This window comes from Stylophora pistillata, chromosome 9, assembly GCF_964205215.1.
Source record: "Stylophora pistillata chromosome 9, jaStyPist1.2, whole genome shotgun sequence".
Taxonomy (NCBI): Eukaryota; Metazoa; Cnidaria; class Anthozoa; order Scleractinia; family Pocilloporidae; genus Stylophora; species Stylophora pistillata.
The window spans coordinates 2,558,329-2,581,165 of NC_142527.1; the positions used below are offsets into that span (position 1 = coordinate 2,558,329).

Sequence of the window (22,837 nt, forward strand, 5' to 3'; positions counted from 1 at the left end):
TCCATTGTCGAGAGCTCTTTGATCTTCAAGTAAATATAGAATAATCTTTGTAATTTCGCCTCGGTGATGTAAATAACTTAAAAGCCAATAAGCTAAAGGAGATAATAATTGCAAGTTCAAAAATCATGGTGTAGATGTCTCGGGCGAAAATATTCAAAGTAATTTCGAAAAAACACTCTGCGAGAGAATTGTTAAACGGGCTTTCGATATCACAAAAGTTTAGCACATGCACTTCAGACTTGCATGTAGATTAACGCTACCCTAGGATCCGCAACACAATTGGTTGAGATCTGACGTTGCTCTGACAGCTGTCAAACTTTTGATCAGAGAACAATCATATTGTGACGAATGTTTCCAAATTTAAACGATGAAATTGGAAACGGCTTTCCTCGCTGGAAGATAAATGTCACATCTAGGTACGCCGGCTTTGTAGTTGCTCCCTTGTAAGTTCAAAGTTAAAGATCGCACGAGAACGGCTTTCATCTTCCATTTTGAGAGTAAAGTGGGAAATATCTAAAATGGTGTGGATTTGCGGACGAAGTAAACCGAGCGAAAAGCTTGTACACAAGGAGGAGAGAACTTCACTGAAACAAAAGATCTGTTATGGAGTAGGACATGTATTCAACGATCTTTGCATTCAAGCATGGTTTACCTATCTTATCATCTTTTTTAACAAAATCGTTAAAATCTCCGCAAAGGGAACCGGTCTGATTTTCCTCGCGTCTCAAATCGCGGATGCGATTTCCACGCCATTCATCGGTTATGGCTGCGACAAAAGCCTCTCAAAGACTATCACCAAGAAATTCGGCAATAGAAAGATCTGGCACTTAATGGGCAGTGTTGGAATCGCGTTGATCTGGCCATTTGTGTTCAGCCCGTGTTTAGCTTGCAACGAAGATAGCCCTGACTGGGTTCCAGTGGCATACTATGGAGCTTTCGCAGCTTTGTTCAGCGTTTGTTGGCCAATGGTGGAAATAAGTCATTTATCACTTATGCCTCATGTTGCCAAACGGCCGAAAGATGCGGTGGAATTGAGCGCTATTAGGTATGTAAATCTGCAGTTCTTTCTAGGTCTAAAAAATTGCTCGCAAAAACAGCAGGATTCCTAGGATATCCGTCGTTGGTGGTGTTACATGATGCGATATTGCTTGTCTGGCTTGTTTCCAAGCGTCATTGTGACTCGGGTCGGTAACACGAAAAATATTTTTTTCACCAACGCTGTTTCCAAGTTTTGAAAACAAACAGCGTTGCCGTCATTTCAAAGTTCCTTGAGGAAATCTCAAAGCCCAAGAAAGAAATGTATACTAAGCAATTCGTTCTCTTAATTCCTTGATTTTAGTCGCGTGGCGATTCAAAAATAATTTTTTCGTTATTGCATCATCCACTGCGGTGGGTTTTCCTTTTGCTCGGCAACTGATCAGGAGAAGGAAACAATAAAATCAGGTGATCGATGTCTTGTGACTTCCGATAAATTTAAATTTGAAAGCAAACGAAAACTTGTTTTCAGCGTGACCGAAAATGCATTTTATACACAGACGTTTGAATTTGTTTCGATTTCCTGCGAAATATTTTGAACTTGTTGTTTTCACCCGAAGTATCCTTGAACTTGAAGCCAATATTCATGATGTAACCTTTGAAACAGACAAACAATTTTCAGTTCATTGGGCAGCCAATTAGAATACAATTCCGCTTTAAACTGGGCGGTAATGCTAAAAGATTTTATTTGCATATTCAAATCCTGTAAAAATTTCTTTCAAGGAAAACAATTCACTTAGCGTTCTAGTTGTTCGTGCGCGAGGCTGAAGTTTCGTTCATTAAAAATGCATTGAAAGCGGGTTTCAAGCAAACATGTTTACTTTGGCCTAAGCAGAAAATGAACCCATCTTTCGTACTCAAAATTCTATCCAAAGGTTTACATTTTTTAAGATGCAGTACAGCGTCTTGCAAACCTTCATTGACGCTTCCGTGCAGTCTGCAGGGAGATGAATGAAACGCGTTCAAATCGGAAGAACGACAGGATCATGAAATGTGATCTCCATTTCCTTTTTTTTTTTTTTTTTTTTGCGTCATTTGATTTATTCATCTTTACAGTTTGTAGTGAGAATGATTTCGTGTTGTACCAGAATAAAACATACTCCTTACTGAGAGGAGGGTGGAATCTGGCCTTTTTAAAGAAGATGAAAGGTGTCAGAACAAGCCAGATTATATTTCGGTTGTAATTTTATGCGAGTTGCGGAAATATTGCATGAACTATATCTATCGCGGTGCACTGCATCAGCCCTTTGAATCATCAATCCACTGAATTTGCATAATCACTGCGCGCTAGAGGTAATATACTTGACACCCAAGTGACAATTTGCCGTCGTCGATAAGCGAATGGTCAGAAAGTGTCCTGACAACTGTGAGCGTTTGATAATAATTCTTTTGGTTTCCCTGCAGCTCATTAACAGATGTGAGTTTCTTTCTCGTAAGCGAAATTGTGATCCTTTTATTTCAGCGATAAGGTTGAACAAAGCTTTGTGCTTGATATTCAAAAGATAGAAAGCCAAACTGTTTTCATTTTCAAAAAAAATCGAAAATTAAGGACTAGTATAGTTTAATTTAATTGAATCGCTAGATGCTCAGAGGTTAATGTGTTAATCCAACCAGCAGTGGGGCTCTTTAGACCCATCCTTAGCTGTGCCGGTCTAGAATTATCCACCTCAAAATGAAACGATCAACATGATTTCCCCCATTTTTTCAGTGAAACCTTTGTTTTAAGTCATGTGAGCCTTCAAGCGGCATGAATATGTCACCCCAATATAGTTTCAGGCAAACAATTTTTCGCAGGGGGGCTCTTTGTGTAATTTGCCATGACGCGATATCCGAAATTTCCAGCAATCAACACGGCTACATGCCGCCTTGTGATATATATGGAATATTTCGTTTCAATTGTTAGATTACACCTTTGCAGTGTCATGGATAATGAAAAGTAACTTCATTTACGGCATAGACAATATATTTGTCCAAACAGAAATAGAAAATTCATTGAATTGCATAATCGCCATATATTTTAAATTGTGCCTTTTTAAAGAAAACAATTGAGCGCTTCTTTAACCCGGTCTTAACCTCAAAAAGGAATCATCCATAATATCCTAATACATAAGAATATTTCTCTATTTTTGCTGATCAGCCTTAGATACATTGATGCGATTTACTTCAAAATCGTGGGTTGCAAACCCTTCTTGGGGGTGTTCTACACGTATTTCGGAATTTGCAGTATGACGCCATTTCCGGACAGTTCATTTTCCAAGGGTTTTTACCCTTTTTATGTATATGAATATCTTAAGTAATAAAGAGGGGCTTTCAAAGAAAACTTGTCAATTTTCCAGTCTATTTTGTGTATACATGTTCTCGGGTATGCTAAGAGTTGCCTCTTCTTCTGGGCCGTGTCTGATTAATCCATTGATGCACAGGCGTGATAAATAAGGAACCCTTTTTCCAACTACACTCAATGAAAAATTACAAACTTATCTGCAAGAGAGGGATTTTTGCTGTTCTGAAGCACCAAATTCTTCTAACTTAGTTTCAAGGAAACATATATGCCCTGTGGAAACGAAAATGACGAGAGAGATCGTAGAGGTTCTATAAAGGATTGAATTGCGGTTGTTTTCCCAACGTGAGAGAAAGAAGTTCGACGGAAGTACTTCACGGTAACCTTTTGAACTCTATAAGCCTAAAAGCATTTTTACCCATCGGAGGATCACAAAAGTCAGTGCGATTCGTGACTACAGCTGCATTGCGTATTTGCTTCCCCTGCGCTTACTGCACATTATAAAGCGAGATTAACAATTTAAAACAGATGATATGAAAATGCGTAATTAAATCAGTGCCACTCGAAGGTGTTTGAATGCGATAAAATCACTAGAGAAAAAAACCAATGAATACACGTGGTGATAGAATTTAAAAGATTGCTTTTAATATGTGGTATGATTTCTGAGGAAATCCGGTGACTGCATACTCTTTGTGACAAAAACCTGACACACGGCAGTGGAGACACGTGTGCGTGTTGGAAACATGGTTCAGTAAAATCACTTTGTTTACCTTGTCATGCACATTTCATAGGTCCTCATTTGCAGAATACACCAGAAATCCATTTTTTTTATTTGCGTAACATCAGTAAGCTACCACCCTAGTAGTTTTCGTCAGGTGATATTTCCGAAAGCTATCTGTTCATTCTGTACGTTTTGTGATGCACGAAACACTGAATTCTTCAAATTAAATTCAATACTGTTCCATTCATTTGTTGATACGTTTTTTCAGTGGCGGGTATCTTTAAACGTACAGGATATTGTGCAGTTACTGAATAAAAGATAAAAATGCATTCAAATTTTCTTCATTCTCAAGTTTTGGTTTTCGTAGCTCAGTTGGAGATTACATCTAGTTGGTATGGTTTCAGTCGATCTCCGTTGCATCATTTACCCATTTAAACCCATGAGTGACCAAGACAGAATTTCTGCTTATGATATCAAGCAGATCAGTGACAGAAATAAACGAGAAAATCGATTAGTAGATTGATCGAACACCAAAGTCTCAGAACTGATTTCTTAACAATTGTATGGCAGAAATCAAGGAGAATTACTAATGAGATATTTGAAGTGAAAGGGTTCACTGTTCTTTTTAAAGACTCTTTCACCAATTTTAAACAGCCGACGGCTCGCTCGTGGCGATCTGTTGGTCGCTTTGTCATTCATACAGTGAGCTTCGTTGGCTGTAATAGATTGGATATGGTTTTGGCTTTCGGAAATCTCGGAAATTCCAGTGAAATTAATTATAGGCTAACACTCTTTGTGTTAACTCCAGCTGGGCACAAACATAACAAATTGTGTCCCGGCTAAAATTACATACCTGAGAGAAAATTAATATATCTGGTTAGGAATAGTTATTATTATTTTATAGGTACTTGCTGGCTAAAACATGTTTTTTCCTTGATATCTCAGTGTTAGACCTTCCCAGTTGAATATCAAAACAACATTCTATACTTTCGGGCATTTACCAACATTAGTTCAGGCCCTGGTTAATTTGAAGGGTGAATGGTATAACGATATCCACCGAATTAATTTGCATCCAGTTGATAATGCAGGACCCTTTGTCGGCACTTATCCGTTAGGGAGCGGTTTATCAGTTGAAATAGCGTCATTAGCCCTTCGATCATCTTTGTGTTGAGTCTTCTTTAAAATAAAAACATTCCATTTCATTTCGTTTGTAGCAGGTTTTTTTTTTTTTTTAGAGAAACGGGCAGACTTGAGAAATAAAAAAAGCATTGTAAATTTGAAAGAAAGGACGGCGATTGTCATACTCTAGATGGAGGGGTGGGGGAAGGCGCAAGCTGCCGGGAAATTTAGACTAGGGTTGGGCCGCCAATGCCTTATAAACCTGTCAAAGAAAAAACGCTATTATAGAGTATGACTTATTCAGCACATACTGACTGAATATTTCGAATAGGTTTTAAAAAGATGATTATTATTGCTCATGCAGACTGCGCATCGCCAACGCTAATACCTTTTGAAGGCCTTCAGTCTAAAGAAAGATACCTGTTCGAGAGCCCTGATAACAGGTTGTGTTCCCTGTTATACACTCAAGGCTCGGAGAACCATACCCTGTTTGGCGGCACAAATCATAAACGAAACAAAGGAGTGCCTCACCCCTCCCCACACCTCCCTCCCCCCTTCCCCTTATCCCTCTCTCAAGGTGAATATCTCGTTATCACGGCGTATCTTTACAATTGCTGCTCTTTTATTTACTTATGATGTCACTTAAGACGGACGAATTTCGCACAATTAGTTGTTTATAAGTCAACTCATTCTCAAATTATGAAGGAAGAGCCTGGGAACGAAATTGCGGTGGACTTTCAGGAGCGGCTTGATTGACGTTAATATTTTTCCTTTGTTTTTATTTTTCAGATCAGCACTCAAGCTAGGGTGCGGCGTTTTTGTATTTGTAGTTACTTGGATCCTTCTTGGACAAAATAGTGAAGAAACTGTGAATGAATCTGCAAAGAGACAGTTTACGGTAAGATTCAAAATTGAATTTCATTAAATCAAATGTCCAATGTGGTTTCCACTTCCACAGAACAAACACAGAACCTTAAAATGAAAATGTTCTTGTTTTTTTTTTTTGTTTTCTTGTTTTTTACTCGCTTTTGTTTCGTTTTCAGTATCAATCCATAATCGTCATGATTACCGGAAGCTTTTTCGCCTTTATTTTCCATTGGGGAGTGGAGGACGTCGATAACGCTACAGGTACTTCCGGTTCTCTTTCACATCGACTTCCGTTAACCTTACCTCCAGCTATCAAATGTTACGACTTAAAGTTCTTTTTGTTCTTTCGGACTACCACGTTTTAAGGCTGCAATCTGTTTGTGTTTGTTAGACATGTTTGTAACTTAAAGTTACTTCCCACCTTCGATGGTGCCCTTCGGGAAAAAATTCGTACGCGCGCTAGTTTCAAGAAAACCTTAACAAACTATACATCGAAAGAAAGCTTAATAAATGCTATTTACGATAAAAATGTAAGGCGATTTTTTCATTAAGGGAATGTCAGGAGCCGGTAAGGCGTGAAACGACCGAGGGTCCTTCTATTGAATTTATCAGGTTTCGGATCCCGCTGCACGAGTAAGATGGCTGCACAGTCTTATTCACAAGGCATCAATCAACAAAAGTGTGTTAGACATTTCCGATATTCTGATTGGTCTTCTAAATATCCGCGTCTAAAATTAGAGTAGCGTAAAATGTAACACTACGTAAATGAACACTCGGTAAATGAACACAAGTAAAAAAATATTTCAAATATCAAAATTTCCTGACACTTTTTAGTTTGTCATTATCCCTGGAATGTTTTGGCGAAATTTCACGGAAATCGGTCAAATCTACATACCCTAGAAAGTCGCTTAAAGTGGATGTGTTCCTCTCAAAATCAAATGCGAGGTTTTGGCTCCTAAAGGTTTTTAAACAACTAGCGCCACACCAAGAGATTCTCTCGCCTCCTGAAACCGCGAACCAATGGGAAGACGGGACCTACTGGTGTCAATGACAATGATGGATCGAGTTTTTTCCGGGAAAAGTATCGCATAGCACTCATGTTTTTTATCTCGCTCTGTTGAACGTTGATTCATGGGAAAAATTGGCGAAGGAAGAACCTGCGGCAAAAAAGGTAAAGCTGGAGAAACTGCTGAAAAGCAAAACAGCGAAACGACAGACAGCTTAAGTAATACCCTTATCGCTGAAATGACTTCCCTCGGTTAGGTTTATTCATGATTTCATACGATTCGAGGCGATTGCCTATGTTTTGTAGCAAGGCCGGTACTTGCTTATTAAAGGAATCTTCGTTTTTAACCTCATGTACGACAAATGTAGATTTGATGACGACTTCTTTGTTCGCAGTTTGGGTGCCAGAGTGGAGAGGAGTTCCAAGACTGTGTTTTTTTTTCCTGACAAAATGGTGCCATTTCTCTCTTCTTTGAGCCTGTTTTTTTCTTTTTCTTTGCCCTGGGTCTCCTCTCTGATTTTGATTTCTGTTTTTTATCGATGGGAAAAGACTTAACGCTAGCAAAGAACTTCTTCGTGTGAATTTTATTAACTGCGCGATGTAAACAAAAATTAGAAATAACACGAAATTGCTGCAAATATCCCCTAAGGGATTTGCCCATTTACGTGATTTTGACACCTTCCTGATTTATTAACTTTTATTTGAAAATGCGTTTTCCTAACTAAGTCGGGCGCTTTCTGAGATTTTAAAATTTTTATTTTTGTAAACGTTAGTTAAAATGTCTAACTTTAATCTAGTCCAATAAAAGAAAAAACGACTTTTTTCGGCCTCTGAAGGTTGGAAGTAACCTTAATGTGGTGAGCACTATTCGTTGTTCTTCCAAATAAGGAAATTTATCCTAAGTGTGACCTCTCGTTTCAGTGGAAGCTAAAGAAAATGAAAAACATTCGCAAACATCTTCAGCCAACGTCCCAATATGTGAGGACTTGGAAAAAAAAGCCCTCGAGATCGAGCTTCATAAGCAGGAAGAACAGGAACAGAAGCAGAATGACGAAAAGAAAAACTGGATGAAATGGCTTAAAAATCCTGACTTTTATAAGGTATGAACGTTTTACTTAACCCTGTATGTAGTTATGGTTTTGAAAATCAACGCAAAGATAGAATCCATGAATGGAAATCGGGGCATTTTCAGCGGTTAACAAACCCGAAGACAAGTTAAGACGAAGCGTTGGGTAATGAAAACGCTTTTGACAGAAAATGGACTCGGAGCTTGTTTTCTGATTGAAGAAGTTGGTGGAAGGAACATCACTCAGGGCGTTTTCCTTGTTGATGTTCCCAAGGAGAGTTTGTGCTGTTAGGTTATCGACACTTGGAGCTGCATATGTGACGTGAGATTCATGGCCGGGGTGAAGGCCATTCGTTTTCTGAGACTAAGACCCTTGTTTGTTTTAGTCTCGCCGACACCAAGGTTTACTTATCAAGTATATATATCTTATTAACCAAGCGCGAGGGCCGTACTGGGAGAATATCGGCCCGAGGTCTTGACAGTACGGACCGAGCGCAGCGAGGTCCGTACAAAAAAGACCGAGGGCCGATATTCTTCCCGTACGGTCCCGAGCAAGCTTGGTTAATAAGAGATTTATGATACGACTGAAGTTCAAAGGGACACAAGAGCGGTGTCATTCGGGACAGTGCCCGGTCCAATACTGAGAGAATATTGGACCGGCAATACAGCATTTTGATTGGTTGATTTTAGTTTTTGGCCCTCTGACTGCCCGAGTCGTGTAATAAGTTTTCTTATCCTTTGCAGATTGTTATAATATACATGACGACACAGAATGTGGTTAATTTGAATCAGTCGTACTTTCCCATGTATCTAACGGAAACTCTTCACTTCCGGAAGGTAAAATAATCATGAGATCTGAAACTGTGACTGGAAAAAAAGGAAAAAGTCAGTCAGCACTTGTCAGGCTGTTCGAAATGATTGTAATACTAGCTTATTAAGCGTTGTGTACGGTTAGACTAAAGCAATCTGTTGGATTTTCCAACCATTTACCTTAATCCTTTAATTCCTAGAAGTGATTAACATGTAACTTCTCCTTATAATATCAATACATGATCCAGCATAAAGGTAGTGAGAATACTCAAACTAATCAGGTAGAAGAGAAGGGATGTGGGAGGGGGTCAATAATCGACCGACACTCCCGCAGTACTCTTCGCGGCTTGCTTCACGCTACAGAACGCGGTATAAGATCCAGTGATATAGGTCATTCAACCCGAGTGCAAGACTTGAACTTTAGTGGCAAAGTTAACTTTTTTGTCTTTTATTCTCAACAGGAAGCCATTGCATATTTTCCATTAATGATCCTGATTAGTGGAATTCTCATGAGCACAGTGATGAAGAGATTAAACAGGAGCTTCTCAAACAGGGTAAGTTGACGATTGAGATTATCTTCGCTGATCTTTATTGGTTGGTGTTATTACTTTTGGGAGAATACGATCATCCATCTCCTGTTGTGATCTTTGAGCTCGGGTCACAAGAGTTTCTGCTTCCATACCATCGAGGTAAACATTCGACGAAATATCTTCGGTGAGAATTCAAGCCGACTGCCAACGAAATCTCGTCAGGAAAGATTTAGTGAACTCTCAGCGGAAGTGCGTCTCTTCTCAAAGGAAGCAACAGAAGAAACCTGTTTCACCCCGTAGAACGTTAATATAGGAGCCCTGGAAACTCCTAGCCACGCCCTTAGTTTTCAGTTATTTCTTGCTAACTCGCTTTACCAACCCCACCCCCCCCTCCCTTGTTCTTGTTAGACGCCAGTGAATGAATGTCACTAGTACAGAACGTAGGATCTTACATCCACTCGCATGTATGTACAGACAAGTAACACTGCTTAATCATGGTTGCCCCTCAGGTTTTGTTTTGTGTTGGTGCGGTCATTGTTATTGGCTGTGCCACTTGGTTCTACTTCACACCTCAGTCAAAGAGACAAATGATCTACGCACCCACAATCATCATGGGCTGTGGAAACTCTATGATGCTTGTGACTTCATTAGCCATGGTAGCAGAGATCATTGGTGACGATAAAGTAAGTGTGTGATCTGCCATTTCTTTTCACTTCCCTGTTTGTACACATGGCACTACACTTCCCCTCGGATCTCTCAGCTTCAGAAACGTGGAATAGTTTCCGTGGGAATTTCCGTTGGTTTTGCACAGAGTAGCCAGGTCTCGACGGAGTAAACCCTATGGATGCCTGACTCCATCTGCGCATGCTTTATGTGTTATCGCATTCTGGGATAAGAAAAAATTCTTTTAAAGCCAATCTGGTGAATTTTCCTCTTGATATCGGGATGTTTTACCGTAACTAGGTGCCCTATCAAAGTTTACAATTTCGCTTCCACCCTGACCAAATCGCCCACAATGCTGTTGTATTTAATCGGAGGAGCGTCTTTGGTTCGATTTAGTATGGAGAGAAAGGTACATAAACCTTCACTGCTGTGTTCAGAAGGGGACTGGGTGTGAGCCTTCGTATTCATTCCAACTTAAGAGGAGCACACATAGTTCTTCCATGGTGTGCTGTGGTACGTGTTTTTCTGACATACCCTTTCTTTCGTCTACAGAAATCTAGTGGTTTTGTGTATGGTGTGTGTGCTCTAATGGATAAAGCATCGCTTGGTTTTATAGTTCTCGCCCTGCAAGAAAATTATCCCGAGACAGAAGGGTGAGTTGATTTGGTGACCCTTATAGATCTGATTCCTTAAACTTCCTTCGAGCAGCTATATATTCCCTCGAAAACTGTTGAAGAGAATTTGGTGTGTTATCAAGATAACCTCCTGTAAGAAACACTTGACTCGTTACATTTTTATTCATGGTGCATATTTTAACACAGTTTCTGATATTATCCAGGGCATGTGGCGAGCCTTGTGCCCAGTACCTCAGAGGCGCCTTCTCGGTATTCCCTGGGATTGAAGCGCTGCTTGCTTTCCTGATTGTGGCTCTTTTGTACCGTAAACCTGCCACAGACACTAAACGACGAATGACAAGTAAGTATAGGGAATAAAGGTCCTTTTAACAGTTAGCTGCTGCGCATCTTAAAGGGTGTTCGATGAATGAGATGAGGAGAGAGGCTCTCATATAACGTAAGATAGATCGTCAAGGAGCAGTTTTTGGGACATTTTCTGTCATTTAGGGGTGTCATAGTGTATTATAATCACGAGTTATGGTTAGTGTAACCATAAGGGGTGTAACATTTTAGTTCTCTCGTAGGCCACACCCTTGACCACAGTCAGCACCTTTAAGGTTCTGCAGTAAATGGTTTGAACCCGGGGGTAACATGTGAAGGTGTAGTCTGATCGTCCGGGTGAGTGTAGTCCTGAGAAGGACTGTTGTCGGTGGCAGTGACTGACGTTTCGACAACCTGTGCGGAAGTCATCATCAGAGTCAAGTGACTTGACTCTGATGATGACTTCCGCACAGGTTGTCGAAACGTCAGTCACTGCCACCGACAACAGTCCTTCTCAGGACTACACTCACCCGGACGATCAGACTACACCTTCACCTTTAAGGTTCCACGGCATACCAACTGATTGTTTGGATTTAACCCTTCAAAACCTAACATCAGTATGCATATTCTCCATACTGTTCTCTATACATTTCCTAAGGTGCCGACAAGGAGAATTTGTTTAACAATCAAGAGCTTCCACAGTTGGTGATCGTTCCCTTTATTCACCTGACCTTAATGTGTGATTCACGGGTGATATTGTAAGGAGAAATTAGATGTTAATCACTCTAAGGAGTCAAAGAGTTAAGAATACACAATTCCCCTTCATAGAGCTATATTTCAAAATTTCGTTTTATAGGTTTCTAATCTTTTTTTTTTTTTTTTTTTTTTTTTTCAGTCTTAGCTAAAGACTTCTACACGGATGATATCGACCTAGAACAATTGCCTTATCTAAAAGCCACTGAAGTATAACGCTGCGACTATCGACTTTACTTCCGGTTCACGTGATAAGTGTTTGTTAGAATATGATAAACTCGTGCGACTAGCAAAGCGGGAAGTGATTGTGAGTAGCTTAGCCCAGGACCCAAGCAGAGCCCTCTTTACTGACCAGCGAGAGAACTGAGAACTAGTTTCGGGAAAACAATTGAACTGTCAATGGTGACTTTGTTGGTTTTTCGTTGTAGAAGAACCATAATCATAGTTATTTTTAAAATTCATAAACAAGATCGTTTTAAAAAAATTATTATGAAGTTTATTTATACAATGCAGAGAACTTATAGCAAAATAGTGACATCCACTTTCTGAAAGAAAGTAATTTTTTAGATTCCATTAATCCCTGAAAATATTTATACCATGGGAATTGAAATCATACTCGACGTGGTTAGGAAATTTTAAACTCTAAAGGGTTTTAGCTTAATAAATGCCTACATCAATCAAATACAAAATAATATAATTATTTTTTAATCCAAACCATTATCTCACGGGGCATTCGGTCATAACGATGTTATTTCTTCGGTTTGTTTTCATGCCATTTAAACTATCTTTTTATTTTGAAAACACTTTTTAGAACACGTCTGTTAATAAACTGGAGCGGGTTCTACTATCAGAGTGTTTAATTTCTTGTCGATATGATAGCCTTTTTTCGATGTAACACACAAAACTTTTGGTGGAACTTCAATGTTAACGTGTCGTGTAGGCCTTCTCTCCCATTCAATCTCGAAAAGAGACGAAGAGTCGGTTATACTCTCAACCCCTTCGGAGCCACTCTTTGAAGTGACTCTTGCATAGAGTACACAACAGAATTCAAAGAACAGTAAAAGGCATAGGTCATGGTCAAACTTTACCATCCATTCTTATCTGGCCAAACACTGCCTTGATCAAACAATTACTTTTCTCAAAGGGATTATTCTTATAGGAGCTTTAAAAAAAAATACATAACACTTTTTATGCATAAAAAAGGTTTCAGTAACTTGTCAATCACACTTATATAACGGCTCAAGTCGCACCGTGCGACTCGAGCAATGTTTAGCACGCCAACAAAATATCTTTGATCAATTAGTTTGCTTTGAGGCTTTTCTCTTGGCCGAGAGCTTAGCCGCACTTTCCAAACGCCCTGAGAAGCAGGAAGTTTGTGTCTCGTTTGGACTCGATAAAAGTTAAGTGAAAACTGAAGTCATTCTTAACCTAAAGAAGTTGTCTTGCTCTGCAAGTCCTATGACTTGAATTACCTTACATACTGAGATCAACATACGTGGACCTTTACCCACTGTGGATTGGCGACACGCATCTTATCATTGATATCGGTCAAAGATATCAGTTCAATTAATCAATAACTGTCCAAACCAGTTGCAGGTTCCGACTCATAATAGGCACCTTAAGCAAACCACGACGGCGACGGCAATGAGGACATGGAAAAACAAAAGATCTAATTGGCAGAACAATAGCTCAGCATGTGCGTTTTAAAACTTTGTACATTTCTTAGCCGTCCTCTGCAAAACAACAACGTGAAATCACCAAAATTTGCGTCATCTACGAACCGAAACCGCGACGGCAAATTATTTTAATTTCCATTTGGAACTCAACGCTCCTTTTATGTGTTTTGTCGAGATTGAGGTGTGGCGCCATAGGAGACGGTAAACACATGCGACCATTTTCCAAATTCTAATTAAAAGAAGAAACTCATTTTTTAATCAACGTCTTCCTTAGCGTTGCCGTCCTGACTGCTTAAGGTCCCTAATAATTTATCCTTAGCACTGTACGAAGCTGAACTTATGCTAGGAACAATTGACAAAAATAACAGGAATACTTAGGAGTGTAGTCGGCCATCATCAGTTCGCGTAAACGTCAGAGCGAATGACAAGTGGCTATCGCTCGAAACGTCAGATTTTAACTCTTTACGTTGGCCAATTTATAATTTCAATTTTATAATTTTTTTGGCACTTTTTTTTTTTTGATAAAACCAAATTATCCAGCATAGTAGTTGACGATATATTAAAATTTTTGTTTAGTTTTACAGTATAGAATATGGAATTTCCAATAGGATTAAGATTTAAAGAACGGATAACGGCCAAGGTTTTATATCAGTGTTCTACATTGTTTTCTCACAACTTTCCACCCATTTTCATTTGGTATTACCTTGCCCTATCTCGAAAACCAATACTGTAATCAATTTCATGTAACGGCATAACTTGCACGAAACGTTTATCGCGCCATCAAAATCAGGCTCTTCTATCGACCAGTTCTGTACCTTTTTTGTACGACCGCTTTGCACAATAGCGAGCTAAGCCATAAACTCTCCAAAAAGCTGAAATCTAGTATCTCTTTTTGACTCGCTAAAGGTCACAGTACTATTAGTGTTGCAATAAGCAACGCTTTTTTTTCTTTTTTAAGACATTCCTCGTTCAATTTGTGAAGTGATCAGTCTTAAAATCCGCAACTCCTAGTCCTTGATTACCTTATATAGATCAACTAAAAAGTTAGCGCAAACTTGCGAATTTGGTCTCCAACCAGAGTATCGGAAATCGTTACTATGACAACTTAAGGTTTCAGACGAAGAAAAAAAAAATGCCTGAACAACACGCTACAAGGAAGACTAGTTCGAACTTTAGCTCAATGTTTTGGTTTCCTTCTTGGATAAAATGATCTACACGTTGATTTTCCCAGGTTTGTCTTTCGGGACCCAGTTTTCGAAGCCATTAAACACCTCTTAACGCCAGACATTCACCCACCCATCAAGTAAAAACTTGACTATGTAGAAGGAAAGACACAGAAATATGAGATTTGATCCCTCTTTCACTGTCTTGTATGCAAAGGTACAATGAGTGGTAAAAATCTTGGCTCACTCTAGTACTTTTTGAATTTTTTATAACTTTCATTTATTTCCCCCTTTTCTCTCCATACAATGTTACCTGGTGTTAACAGAACGTTCACCAATTTACACCCCAAGTATTCCTGTTATTTTCCGTCAATCATCCGAAGCATAAGTTCAGCTTCGTTTAGTGACAAAGATAACTTAGTATCAGTACCTGTAAATCAGCTAATTAGGACAATCATTGATTAATTGAACTGATATCTTGGATCGATATTGATAAGATACATGTTGCGAAACTACGGCGTGTAAAGAGTCACGTACATGCAAGTATCCTATCATCAAAAATCGGTTAGCATCGTTAGCAACGTTAAACGATATGAATGATAAGACTGGTGTCGCCAATGCACGTCAGGCAAGGATGCACGAACATACAATGAGTGAGGGAGTGGAATGGAAGAGGGAGGTGTAATGGAAGAGGGAGGTAAGGCAACTGCATTTGCGAGTAAACAGAAACCGTGTAATTCATCGACTACATGTATTCAGAATTCTCGTTATCGTTCTTATTTGATAACAATAGAAATGTTTACCCTTTTCCTTGCTATGGATTTAAGGAAGTAATGTTGACCAGTTTCATCCCTAGGTACTCCTGTTTTTTTTTGTTTTTTGTTTTTGTTTTTTTTTTGTCAATTGTTCGTAGAATAATTTCAGCTTCGTACAGCGTCAAGGTTAAGTTATGTATCGGGGCCTGTAAACCAGCTGTTGGAACAGTTATTGATTAATTGAACTGATATCTTAAACTGATATCAATAATAAGATACGTGTTGCCAATCCATAGTGAAAATGAGTCACGTAGGTTTTATCAACGAGTTTGCGCAGAACTACTTAGTTGATCTATATAAGGTAATTCAAATCATAGCACTTGCATATCTGAAAGCAGACAACTACACAAACAGAACAAGACAACTTCTCTAGGTAAGGAATGTCGTTTTTTAAATAACGTTTAACTTAATTACCCGTTGTAACATCAATAGTTCAATGGCTGTAATTGCCCGTTTTCACTCCAACTCGGTTTAGCAAGTTGAAGAAACAAGATTTCTACTTCTCAGAGCGATTAGAAAGTACGGCTCAGTTTTCTCAGTTGTCTAAACTTCCGAGAATAAAGCTTCAAAGCAAATTGATAGATTGAAGAGATTTTGTTGGCGTGCTAAACATTTCTAAACATAGTTAAACATTGCTTAACAATGACCTGCTTTCTTGATCAAGGCAGTGTTTGGCCAGATAAGAATGAACGGAAGACTTCTGAGAAAAATTAAAACTGAATACCGTGTCGAACATAGACCTTTTCTGCTGTTCTTTGAGTCTTTATCCTATTGTATACTCTATGCAAGAGTCACCTCAAAGAGAGGCTGCGAAGGAGGTGATTTCATTATGCCATAATTTTTTCAACTTTGTGCCCTATTTATAAATAGAAAGTAGTGCCTCTGTTTATCTCTAGAAACTTGTGAAAGATCTTGGCCCTCAAACCGTCCTTTTCTAGACGATAAAAAAAGAAATGAGATCAATTTCGCGTTTGATTTTTTAGCATGTAAATAAAAATTGAAATGTTGTTGTTCGGTTGATTTCGTTTGCTTACTTATCTTTGCAGAAGTCTCCTTTCGGTCCTATCATTGAAATGATTATTATCATTATTATTAGTATTATCACCATCATCATAATGGTTGTTTTATATCATTATATTATTATGGGAGAAGGGAGGAAAATTGCTAATAATTTATTCTGTAATACAGGACAGTTATCATGGCTTCCATACTCCATTATATGACACTGTTGTTGTGCGCTGTGGCCCTAAGTGAAGGATGTTCGTGCAGGCCGACATCCCCACCAGCACAAGAAATCTGCATTGCAGACTTCGGTGAGATAATTCTTTGGAACTGTTGTGTTTCAAGTAGACTTTATTCCCTTAGTCTGTAAAGACTTCCTATTTAATCCTCAGACCTCCTCGCACACTACAACAATACGAATTCAACTTAGAAATTTTCTGAGAGTCTTTGCGAACCTCGCTGAATAAGTAGGTCCAAGAAACCTTATCTTCTTCGCGAACCTCGCGCGCTCAACCGTCTCAAGGACCTCGAGTAAGATCGTACAGATTATAGAATAGCGTATAACCTAAGCGAAAGCCTCAGTTGAGATTCAAAATTTTCGAACGTTATGTTGCTAAAATCAATAACGCGTATCATCATATGACCCGTTCGGCCCCGTTCGCGCAATCACATGGAAAACCATAATGAAAGCTGACGTGTGCAGGGCGGGACAGGTGGACGTAAGACGGTCCAGAAGAAGCCGTCCGGCCCTGCTGCCGTCACTTCTGTCGCCTTGCTAAGTACTTTCTGAGTGTGTTTTACTCGTACAAAGTTGTGCTACGTACACGTCATTATTATGGTACTTGATTCTTTCAACAGGTATCAAAGGCAAGGTTTTGTTGAAGCACCAACCACAGATAACTGATACTGCTTACCCGTCTGGCCTAGTGACTTACAGAGTCAAAGTTTTGAAAACCTTCAAAGGATCGGCTAAAGTGAACGGGTTTGTTAATGTCACAACTCCAGCCACTGACAACCTCTGTGGGGTGAAACTTGAACCCAATGAAACTTACGTCCTGGTCGGTAGAAAACATTTGCAAATCGGCTTGTGCGACTGGCATAAACCATGGAAACATGATATGGAGAAACAAATCCAGGACGCTCAAAAGAAATGTGATTAATTGTTGTTATTGTCAGTTAAGTTCGCTCGGTCAGTTGTAAACCAATGATGGGAAATATTGTAACCCTCTTTAATTTCAGGTGTTGGGAATAAAGTGTGTATTCACCTAAAAGGCTCTTTATCGTCTCTTGTGGTGAAAAATATAAAGGGGAGGATCGGTGTATTTCAAGTGAAAAATCAAGTCTGCCTCAAAGTGTGTCAGAGTTCATTACGTAGGGACAAGATTTCGCGCCGAGATATTAGACACAGAGCTGAACTTAATGCATGGTAGCAATTTTAGTAAATTAAATTCTTAGTAAGATAACGGTTTTTAGTCAAATCTTTCAGCAGTGGAAAATCTGTTTTTCTTTCGCTCAGAGTGCGAGAGCATTTCCAAGTATGAGTTCATTTGGTAGTTGCCTTCTTATTTTCAAATCCAAATGAAACATTGGTCGGAAAAATGGATTGACCAAGAGTACAGGAGGCGTGGCCGAGATGGTTGGGGTCCTGGAATTGTAGTCTGGTGTACATCTGGTTCAAGTCCTCCACTCTGCCACTCACTGGATTTGTTCTCGGTTGCCCCGAGTTCAACTCCTCGGCTGCTCTGTTTAGTAAATAGGCCAGCGGTCTCCCTCCTACCAGTAATGATTTTCAAGCACTTGCAGTCTCAGCTCGAAGATATTAGCTCGTTAGCTACTCTAAAATTCGAGTATGAATAAAGTTTATGTTGTGTTATGTTACTGTGCGTTGGACCGCCGCGCAGATATGAAATAAACAAATATACAAGCAAACAAACAACAAGCTGCCCTTTGTAGTTACTATGAGGACAAGAAGGGTTTTAGCACTTGTTTGCTTTTACGACGGCCAATCAGAGCAAAGTCGAAAATTATTTCAAGGTGAACTTACCGTCCTTACTTGGTCTTTGGGGCTTTGACCCAACTGATAAACGAAGATGGATATCAGGTACTGTTATGAAACCAAGTCGCCACACATTAGGCCTGATAATATGCTGGAATATGCAGTTTCCCATTGGCTGTCGATGATACGTTTACCTTTTCAATTTGCGTTATTTTTTAAACTATTTTTTACACTTTTGAATTTTAAGTAATTATTTATTTATTCGGCATGAGACCTGTTCATATTTCCAGTTTCCATTCCTCCGACATAAAGGCCCCATGTCGTTAAAAGATCAATTTCCTTTCATTTTGCGATTCAATGCCCCTTTTTTCTCGCATGACATCTCTCTGTTTCTCTTTCCAGTGGAACCTGATTTTTCTACTGAAGTGCGCCCTATCTTTAGTTTCATCAGTTTCAAGTAAAACAGACAATAGGGACCTTAAGCAAACCACAACGGCGACAGCAACGAGGACGCGGCAAAACAAAAGATCTAATGGGTAGAACAGTACCTAACAAGTGTGTTGTAAGACTTTATACATTTCTTAACCGTCCCCTGCAAAACAACAATGTAGAATCACATAACAGAAGCCCCGACGGCAAGTTATTGAAAGCTTCATTTAAACAGCCTTTAGGTCAGGCTGTTATACACGCTTTATTCCTAACATTTGACAAAATCATGAAAAGGTTTTACAAACCGTATCAAGGGCTATTGAACCATCAAAGAAAATAATATCCCATCGTTCGCTTACAACCGATCTAGCAAACTTAACTAACAATAACATATTGAATAATCAACATTTCTTCTTGGCCTTGCGGATTTTTTCCCTCGTTTCATCTTCTACAGCTCATACCAGTCGCACTTCTCGATTTCCAACTAACCGCTGCTGCTTCTACCGGCCAGGAGGTAAGTTTTTTCGAGGTTAAGGTGCACCCCACAGATACCTTCCTTCATTGGCTGGGGTTCTTAGCTCAATAGTTTCTTTATCATCAAACGATCCTTTAAAGGTTTTCAAAACTTTGATTTTGTAGTTCACTGGGCCAACCATCTGAAGGTCATCCGCATCAAACGTCGCTGGTTCGGACTTCTTCGAAACCTTGGCTTTGATAGCTGTTGTAAAGAAATTAAAAATACTTTAATGAAAATGTAGCAGAGAATGTGACTTTCTAAAATCGCAGCCCCACTAATTGATAGATGACGTAACGTGTTGCAACTGACCCAGGAAAACTTGGCAAAATTCAATTGTACTGTGCAGGTGAGATAACGTAACTATAACGAAAATCAACCGATAGACATAAACCGTCAAAAATGATTAATTGAAAACTTGAAAAGAAGAGTGAAAGTGACACAGAAAATGATTCTATGAATAAATGCATCTCGGGAGGTGCTTGGCAAAAGGAACAATGGAAAACAATGATCCCTGCATAATTTTGGCGGTGCCGGAAAATTTGAGAACTTGCCGCGTATCATCTGAAATCAGATTCGTGTCAACCTTGAATGATTTTGTACATTTTTAAGCCATCTGAGGAACTTTTGTTCCACAAAAAAAGAGTACTGAGGCTTTTTTAAAACGCAAAAGTTGCCAGGGTATCGAAATTGTGTTGTCTGCGTATGTAAGGTTGCTCTTTAAAATCCTCAAAAGCTCTTTAATTGCTGCGGTAAAGATTGTATGGTTTCTGGAGCAAGCTCTTCCTCTGTGAAACGTAAAGTAGGTTACTGCACATGCTAAGCCGACCGAGTAAATGAATTAGATTTGAAACTAAAAAATTTCAAAGTAGATGATCTCGCCATAGTCTGCAGCGCAGAAAAGTAGCTTGTCTAAGTGCTTCTGAGGATCTTCCCAGCCTTCCGATAGCGGTGGCAATAGGCACGGGCACTTCTCACTTAAGGCCACAGCATATAGCAACAGCATCATTAACAGAGTATGGAAGTCATGATAACTCTCTTGTATTACAGAAAAAAATATTAGCAAGCTTTGGAATGCTTCACACAAATGCTCAACATTATGAGGAAGATTGCAGTGCAAGTTTTCAGTTTTGGTCCTGATTTTTGAGATCAGTAATTGCCGTCCAAAATCCACGCTTTTTTGTGTGTGGGGGGCAAAAGGTTCTTTTGTTTTTCATTATTTATTTCTTTGGATTATATTATCCTCAGAAATTTAAGAGTAAGGTAGCAGCGATATTTAATCCGGTATTTGGACCAATTGCAACCCCAAACTCTAACCTAGTAGGCCATGAGCTGATCATTGTGCTCTGGTCAATGCAAGAGGATACTTTAGCCGCATCTCACGTTTGTGATAGGCCCTATTCAGAGGAGGGGTGGCCATCGGCCCACAATCCTTTGCGAAACCTAATATATTATCGTTTTTCCTGACGTCATCATTCGCTTGTAGCTGGTGTGTTGTAAACATGCCGAACATGTAAACATGGCGTCGTTTCAAAGCGTATCTAAGAATTTGGCGGAGAGTTTGCAAAATTCACGTCACGTTTTGAATATTCACTGCCTTTCTAAAGATGACTATATAATTCGTCTGACTAGTCTGATGTGTTTAGACCTCGTAAGCATAGATTTAGCTCACTAGACCGAGATCAGTGTGTGAAAACGCGGCCGCCATTTTGCAAATTGACACCGCAAGGTAGTGTGGGACATACACCACTCCTCCTCTGGCCTCTCCTATGGTACATTTCCTCCCAAAAGTATTCTCCGGCGGTGAAGAAAGGGTCTCAGAGGGGCAATGGTTTTTACGGCTAAAGGTTAAAATTTTAGCCATTTCAAGGCTAACAGTTAACTTTCTTTCGACTATCGATCAAAACGTTGTCAAATTTTACGCCTAGCGGTTAACGCTTGACCCCATGGAGACCTTCAGAAGGAAATAAATATGCAAACTATCAAATTTTCTCTTCTAGATCAAGTAAGATTATCTAGACTCGAAGCTGACCATGTTTCAAGGTGGACTTACCTGATCTGGTAAGGTAAATTTGGCGATGTGACTCAACTAATCAACGATGGTGGATAGTTGTAGGCCGGAAGAAATGTAATAATAATAATAATATAGATCCATTTCTATAGCGCATTTCCATGTAAATGCTCTAATGCGCTTTGCAACAATGTGCGGGGGACTTTTCCAGACTGCCGGCGGCAGTTTACAATCACAGTAAACATCACAGTAATCTTGTGATGTGGGTTCTTTAACGTCCCTTGCCGAAATTAACTAATTGATAGGTGCAGGAGACGGGACCTCCGGCTTTACGTCCTATCCGGGAAGACGAAGCAATGTGAGTGAAGTGTCTTGCTTAAGGACACAACGTCAAGCCCCAGCCAGGACTTGAACCCGGGCCATCTGACCTAGAGTCCAGCGCACTGACCACTGGACTACTCACGCCTCACGGGAATGAACTGGAATATTCGGCTTCCTTTTGGCTGTCGATGATACGTTTACTTTTTATTTACCGTTTTTTTAAAGAAAATAATATTCCTTTAAGTATTTATTTATTTATTTTCCTGTTAGGAGACCTATCTATGATTATATTTGTCCAGTTGCCGGTGCCCATTACTCTCACTTGAAGACAAACATAGTAAAATTGTTGTTTCATATTTCCTACCCCATCGAGATCGACGCCCAATGAGATCATCATTTTTTCTTGCTTGACTTCTCGGTTTCTGTTATCATTTGTCTTACCTCATTTTTCTTGCATGACTTCTCAGTCGGCTTCTCTCACCATTTTCCTTACCTCGTTTATCTGCTGAGGTATATTCTACCCTTAATTGTCTTTGCATGGGTTTGTCTTCACTGATTAATCACATTTAATCAGTTTTAAGTAAAGGAGACCTTAAGCAAACCATGAGGGCATCGGTAACGAGGACGCAGCCAAACAAAATATGTAGGGTCTCAATAGTCATTAGGATGATAGCTTTACGGTTAAACTGGTCAAATTTAATCAGTCGGTGAGTAAAAACCCATGCAAAGCCAGTTAACAGTAAAATCCACCCCAAAAGAAAAAAAATGGGGTTCCACTGATAGAAGAAACAGAGAGATGTAACGATAAATGGGCCTTAAATTTCAAAACGACAATTTTAAACTTAATCCTAATCTGTTAAAGGGCATGGATCTTCTCGCCAGGTCGGGAGTGCGAACGATGAAACACTGGTATTACAAATTTTACTATATTTGCCTGAAGTGGGCATGGGAGGAATGAGAAGTTGTTATTGGAAAAATCTGATCATAATGAATTAGTCTCATGAAATATAATTAAATACCTAAAAATATATTAATTTTCTTTAAAAGACGGTAATGAAAAAGTAAAGGTATCATTGACAGCCAATAGGGAGCCGCATATTCCAGCTCATTTAATAAGGCCTCCTGTG

General features: G+C 39.4%; 1 protein-coding gene across 2 annotated transcripts; it reads left to right on the forward strand.

Annotated features, from left to right (window-relative positions):
- Positions 1 to 191: 191 nt before the first annotated feature.
- On the forward strand, positions 192 to 17,710 carry LOC111327248 (major facilitator superfamily domain-containing protein 12). Of its 2 annotated transcripts, XM_088733917.1 has the most exons (13): positions 192 to 1,045; positions 5,943 to 6,051; positions 6,197 to 6,281; positions 7,948 to 8,126; positions 8,837 to 8,929; positions 9,364 to 9,456; positions 9,942 to 10,115; positions 10,648 to 10,748; positions 10,934 to 11,070; positions 11,926 to 15,319; positions 15,755 to 15,810; positions 16,626 to 16,750; positions 17,298 to 17,710. In XM_088733917.1, exons 1-10 carry the CDS (start codon positions 519 to 521, stop codon positions 11,997 to 11,999), a joined length of 1,572 nt encoding a protein of 523 aa, XP_088590043.1. In that variant the 5' UTR covers positions 192 to 518; the 3' UTR covers positions 12,000 to 15,319; positions 15,755 to 15,810; positions 16,626 to 16,750; positions 17,298 to 17,710. The 2 variants fall into 2 exon arrangements, with proteins under 2 accessions (XP_088590043.1, XP_022787116.2); XM_022931381.2 differs by lacking the exon at positions 15,755 to 15,810.
- Positions 17,711 to 22,837: the final 5,127 nt, after the last annotated feature.

Bases quoted from the DNA above. Each gene is read 5' to 3' on its own strand.
- LOC111327248 (XM_088733917.1), top strand. From the start codon at position 519: ATGGTGTGGATTTGCGGACGAAGTAAACCGAGCGAAAAGCTTGTACAC. The intron at 8,127-8,836 runs GTATGAACGTTT...TATCCTTTGCAG, and splicing joins AAAATCCTGACTTTTATAAG to ATTGTTATAATATACATGAC. The intron at 10,116-10,647 runs GTAAGTGTGTGA...TTTCGTCTACAG, and splicing joins AGATCATTGGTGACGATAAA to AAATCTAGTGGTTTTGTGTA.